The 6538-nt window shown below is 29.6% G+C and overlaps 1 protein-coding gene across 1 annotated transcript; it reads left to right on the top strand.

Moving 5' to 3' along the window:
• The first annotated feature begins 2729 nt into the window (after positions 1 to 2729).
• LOC109803124 (Rab5-interacting family protein) lies at positions 2730 to 6538 on the top strand. Its single transcript, XM_020364573.3, has 5 exons — positions 2730 to 2888; positions 3763 to 3904; positions 4257 to 4452; positions 5736 to 5755; positions 6185 to 6538. The coding sequence occupies exons 2-5, from the start codon at positions 3789 to 3791 to the stop codon at positions 6213 to 6215; spliced, it is 363 nt and encodes a 120-aa protein (XP_020220162.1). The 5' UTR covers positions 2730 to 2888; positions 3763 to 3788; the 3' UTR covers positions 6216 to 6538.

Here is a 6538-nt window from a genome sequence, read left to right as displayed (position 1 = left end):
AATACTCCTCTTAATAAGAAAAGGAAAATTGGTCTCAATACTATTGATTGTGTTTTTCTTGGATATTATTTGCATATTACTACTTATACATTTTTAGTTATTAATTATAAAGTTACTAAAATTTCTAATAATACAATTATGAAATATATAGATGTTGTTTTCTATGAAAATGTTTTTCCTTTGAAGAATAAATTATCTAAACTTGTTTGTGATGCTCCTAGTTCGGTTTTACCTTCTAGTATTAATGTTAATAAGGATTTTGAACCTAAGAAAAGCAAAATACTTAGAAAATCTAAAGTTTTTGGTTTTTATTATTTTATTTTTACTTGAAGATGATCCTAAAATTTATAGTGATGCTTGAGTTTTGTTGATGCACCTTTTTTGAAAGAAGTCAATAATGATAAAATGGATTCTCTTAAAGTCAATAAAAGTGATTTTTGATTGACCTTCCTCTTGATTGTAAAAGTATAGGTAGTAAATGTGTTTTTTGAAAAAAATTAAGAACAGGTGGATCTAAGTTAAGTTTAAGGCAAGATTTATTGTTATTGGTTATAAACAAATAAAAGTGTAAGTTTCTTTGATACATATTCTCCTATTTCTAAAGTTACTACTATTAAAGTTTTAATTGTTCTTGCTTGTGTTTTTAATTTGAAAATTCATCAAATGAATGTAAAAATTACTTTCTTAAATAGTGAATTGGAAGAAGAAATTTACATGAATTAACTTAAAGATTTTATAAAACTTGGAATAGAAAAGAAAGCTTGCAAACTTGTTAAATTTTTGTATGGTTTAAAACAAACATATAAACAATGGCATGATAAATTTTTGCAACATCATGGCTTACATTCTCTATATATACTAGTGTGTGAAGAAACTTTAAAATTTAACACACAACAAATCACTCATCTGACTTCAAAAATATTTCTACCATTAAATATTTTGGAGTAGTATTCTCTACATATTTTGAGGTGGTATTTTTTGGTTATGGATTCGTTGCACATAAACAAGTAGATGTATCTTGAAAGATGAGCACACTATAAATTTCTAAATTACTAGAGTAATTGAGACTTTTCCTCTCTAAAAATAATGTTTTACGTGTTTTAATCCAGACTATTTTAAATTTATTATTTCTAAATTTAATTTACTCTATATGTTTAATTGGTTGTAGTTGATTGCTTTGTTTTTAAATTTAAAATATTTATATTATTGATATTGACTTTCTTAATAAATATAATTTTCTATTTATTTGTATTTTTTATTTCCAACAAATTCAGGACTTCCCGATTTAATTAGGACCATAGTTTTTCAATTTCTATCAAGATAAATAGAAGGAAGTTTTCCCATCATTGACTCAAAGTTATTGTCAAACTAAATTTTACTGAGTGGAATATGGAGGCACTTATGATAAAACAAGCCAAGCTAAACTTTTACCATAAAGTGATTGGTGGAATTACCATTAAATGACTTATTAGTAAATTAATAAATTACTTCAGAACAGGATATACATCACATATCCAGTCCATGGGTGGCTAGTCTAAGATTCTAAACAACAAAGCTTGATTTTGAAAAAAAATATTATCATTATGTGAATGTACATAGGGAAGAACAAAGCTGTTTGGGGTGGTAGTTTTTGTATTGATGAAATTATTCTCTAGGGACACGATAGAACACGTGCGAACACCGTAAAATGAAAAAATTAAATTCAATGAGGATTTAATTCATCCTAGAAAAAACTTGTCATGTATCAAACAGTCCTTAAATCAATTACCATTTATTAGTATTTAAGGTAATACATTTATGGTACATTATTATTAAATATTATTATGGTACAGTCATAATAATAATAATAATTATTATTATTATTATTATTATTATTATACATTTTTATGGTAAATTATTATTAAATCAACATAATAAACCATAAAATTATCATAATTATAAAAAAAAACTGTTTCTTATTTAATAAATTTAATCAAAATATTTTAAATATTTAATTTATAAATATAATCAAAATATATTTATTATAATCACCTTAAGTACAATAATAAATATAGTTATATATTTTTATGTGTTATAAAACTGATAAATTTAGACAAAAAAGCAAATATTTCGATGTCATGTGATAATTTTTTTTAATAATAATAATAAGGTTTAAATATGTATTTAGTCAAATAAAATTAACGAGTTTTGATTTTGATTAATTTATAAATTTTTTAAAATTTTTGATCCTTATAATTTTTTTGTATTTTTAGTTCTTGTAAAATATTTTTTATCGTATTAAAATGCATAAATTTTGATTTTAATTCCTATAATTTTTTCATTTATATAAAATATAAAAATTATTATATTTTTTTTCTTAAGGATGGCTTTAAAATATATAAATAATATTTATTTTTAAAATTTATAATTTTTTAGAGTTATCACACATTGACATTAGTTGTAAGTAACATATAAGAGGGTCATTTAACATAGTTAAAAATGATTACATAATAATAGAGGCTAGAAAAAATATTTTTAAATTTTAGAGGTGAAAAAAAAAATCACATGCCAAAGTCAAAACTTGATCATTTTGTAGAAGCTGAAAATATATTTAAACCCAATAATATTATTTTTGTGTATACAAATAATCTCTATATATTAAATACAATTTTTTTCTTAAATACAATTAATCTCTATACAAGGATTATATATTAATCTCGATGAGATGACTTTTAGGAATTTTTTAAAATTTTTCTGACGCCTATCGCTAGTTTGGAAGCTATATTAAAATTGAGAGAGTAAGACTAGAAAGGGTTGTGCTTGCGACTTACCTAAGAAGTAAGAAGGGTCGGGTTCTAACTTCTGAGCGCACAGCATCATCAATAATTTCTCAAACAGCGTCCTAAAAGGTAATTCTAAGTCGATCTATCATTCTTTTATTCGGATTTCTTTTCTCAATTCTTTTATCATTGTTTTTGTCAATCTAATACTTCCTTCGATCGGATTTCGTTCGCAATTTTCGATTCCAATTGTTTCAATTCCGAGTCGGTTTTCGCTACGTTTGAGTTTTCTTCGAATTAAGAGATCGCCCTGGGTTTCTTACGATTCTGTATTGAATTTAATTAATAATTTATAGGCAAGTGTTGCCGTAGGACGAAATTCACACATTGGAACGGGTTTCACTTCCTGTATCAATGGTGTTTATGTGAATTGCGAGAGTGTACGTAGCAGAATGTTGGATTTCAATTCTCAATGACAAGTAGTTTAGCTGAACTACGTAGCATCCCAAACCCTAAATCGTAGCTTTTAAATTTGATTAAATAGCAAATATGATGTCATCTGCTTTGATCCTTTTATTTTGTTAAATTTTCTACAGTGTAGAAATTTTATTTGGACGCAGTATCTGTACTAATTGTGATGTCTTGGGTGGGAATGGGTCAGCATTGAGGTATACTGAATTTGAGACTAAACCATTTGGGAATTTTGCGAGTTATTGTATAGGTGGCTTTTGGGAGGATTTCGGTACCAGTTGTTTAATTTTAATTTCTTTTTCCCTTTGTTTTTGTGTGTGAAGCGTCCTACTTGTTAAAGACTCAACTCAACTTAGGTCAGAGTTCGTGAGTGTTTGGTCCATCATGTTTATGTCTGACCAACCATCCCTTTGAAATTACCTGTTTCTAACCACAGCACAATGGTTCTGGATAATTGATTTAAGAATTCAACTGCATGATTTAATTTATATTCTTTCTACCCAAAATCATTCAATCCTGGTTTTGTTTACAGAAACACATTAGAGTAAGCAGATAATTATGGCTGTACATTCTGATTCGGCTTCATCAGGGAAGAAATCAAGCAATGGACTGAATGAGTTGCTGACTTTTAATGCTGAGAATATGCAAAGCAATATGAAAATTATCTATTACAGGTTTGGTTTGATTGTTAATGGTATTTTGAATATATAAATATAACTAGAAACATTATATTTGGGGTGGACCATGGAACATGAGGGTTTTTTCTCCCCTTTCTTTCTTTACCTGATTATGGATCAATGTGGGTTCACAAGCTGTTTGGGGTGGTAGTTTTTGTATTGATGAAATTGTTTGGTTCTATCTTCGTGAAATAGTCATCTGAGTTCATGATATGTAGCTGTAAAGCACTCTTACAGTAAAGGAGAAAAAAGGGTGGGATAGGGGTGGGGGATGAAAAGAAACACCTGTTTAGTGTTGTAAAAGTCTCTAAGGTTTACAATTGAATATTCATTTTTGTCTCTTTTGCAGTCGAACATTTTTATCTATAATTGGTGGAGTTGTTGCTGGCATTTTGGGATTTACAGGCTTGAAAGGATTTGTGTTTTACTTACTTCTCATGGCACTTACTTCACTTGGGCTTGTGGCCAAAGCAGGATTTTCAACCCACACATACTTTGATTCCTGGAACCGAGTGCTACTTGATGGCTTTCTGGGTGGCCTAATGGTAGGTTGTTTATGTTCATTTCATCTTTCTTTGGGCATGGTGTGTTTTGGAAACTTCTTTATTTTTCATGAAAGAAGAAACTAGTTTGTATAAGATGGGTAGAGAAATACACAAATAGAGAATAAATAACATATGAAATGCACATCAGCAATATAGCATTAGCCAAATTTATGAAGCATTCACTGAAGATCCCCAGTTAATGGGGAGAATTGCCATGTGCTAAACAATAAGGATCAATGCATGTCTAAGTCAGATGTTTTCCCTTAAAGGACAGGCATTCTATTCCAGCCAAAGACATCAAGAAATAGATACAAAGTGTACTACCAGAACAATTTAGCCTCCTAATACTCCAGCCAAACATCTGAACATAATTGAATTACAAAAAAAAATGCTTCAACTATTAAAGGTGTTTACACTTACCACTCACCAAAGATACTAAATAGTCTACTCCAAATGTAATTAGTTGCTCAGCAATATGAAAAAAAAAAGGAAAAGAAAAGAAAGAATAACAGCAAAATTTTCTAAATTAGAGGTTCACGGGACATACTTATTTGAAGATAAAAACTTTGTTAGGATGTGTATCAGTAACATACCATTAAAATTAATATTGCTGAGCAATGTACTGTCCAAGTAAATGAAGATTCCGTGGAATTTTGGAAATTTCAAGGGCTTTTTCAGCCTTGTAGGAAATTTTCTCGATTTGGACTCGGAAAAGCATTAAGAAAATAAAAAAATGACTCCTGATTCCCAAATCAAACGCTAATCTAATCAAGGGTCCAAATCCTCTTCTCTATGTTTTTGTATATACTTCATCGTCAGCATAGTACATTGGAAAATATATTCATTAGGGGGGGAAGAATTAATTTGCTAATTATGTTATTGGTGCCCCTTAAAATATGCCAATTTCTGCATATATTTCTAGTCTGAGTTCTACCTGTGTTTGGTGCTTAAAGTTTTAATCAACATTAAAATATTTGTTAAATATAAAGAGAAGGTTAAAAGGAGGATTTTTCTCTGGCCAATGAGGGAGGGATACACAAGGGGGTTTATACCGAGCTCCTTTAGGTTTTGATGAAACTACATGCAAGATAAGGCTTTTATGTTATATTGAAATCTTAGGGGGGTCTATATAGTCTTCCTGGCCTTACTTGACCAGTTCAACATACATTATATTTTGATCGTAATATAATGTTGGGGTTTGTGTTCTCTTTCTCTGTATGTGTGTAGCACTCTTTGAATGTTTACGTGTTCAGCATTATAACTTCTTTTTTATACTTGTGCAGTCGTTCGTGCTGTTCTGGACGTATCCTTCTCTCTAACAATACTTTGGTGGTGGAATATGACTGAAAGTTTATTTAACTCAATACTATAAAATCTGTTGAAAATGGAGTACTTGTTTGTCCAACACAACACTGTTTCACGTAAGAGTAGTGGGGTTAGCTTTTCTAAATTGAACCAGGCTTAATTTTTAACTTACAAAGTACAAATTTGTTTTGGAGTGGGTGGGGATTTGAGTGGATTTCCTAATTTCGAGTTTTAGTAACAGGAATAACTTCCAAATGTTTTGAGTAAAATATTTGAACTTTTCAGATGTTGTGCTATGGTTGTCTAAACGCTGGTTGCCCCAGATTATGGCATCCAGCTAAAACAACCTAACAAAATGTAACTTCCGGTTTACATCTCTTGTGCTGAAATTTTTGCTACTATGCTGTATTTCTTTGACAAAATAAAGATTTGCCTATGACATTGTTCATATATTTTGATGGACGGAATGTGCAAATGTTTCAAGAGAAGACTATTTTGGCATCCGTTGCTGCTATTGATCCTTGCCTGACTGCAGCACCAGTTACCAGAGATAGCATTCATGATGTTCCCGTTTTTAAACTGAGATTTACTACCAGACTATTGTCTGTTTATGTATTATTTAAAATAGCAGATTGGGAAGGAGGCATTGTGTCGTCATTGATATGGCTGTCAGATTGGCCTCTAGGATATTCTTCTTCAATTTTGCTTCTTGATATAGATTGCAATTTTGTCAAACTTTATTTTATAGGCTTAATATACTTTTAGTCTTTTAGTCCTTCAA

The sequence above is a fragment of the Cajanus cajan genome, chromosome 1 (genome assembly GCF_000230855.2).
Source record: "Cajanus cajan strain Asha chromosome 1, NIPB_CcT2T_4, whole genome shotgun sequence".
Taxonomy (NCBI): domain Eukaryota; kingdom Viridiplantae; phylum Streptophyta; class Magnoliopsida; order Fabales; family Fabaceae; genus Cajanus; species Cajanus cajan.
This window is presented reverse-complemented; position numbering and strand designations above follow the sequence as displayed.

Coding starts and splice junctions, on each gene's coding strand:
- LOC109803124 (XM_020364573.3), top strand. CDS start 3,789: ATGGCTGTACATTCTGATTCGGCTTCATCAGGGAAGAAATCAAGCAAT. Junction 3,905..4,256: donor ATGAAAATTATCTATTACAG/GTTTGGTTTGAT, acceptor TCTCTTTTGCAG/TCGAACATTTTTATCTATAA. Junction 5,756..6,184: donor TCGTTCGTGCTGTTCTGGAC/GTATCCTTCTCT, acceptor GACAAAATAAAG/ATTTGCCTATGACATTGTTC.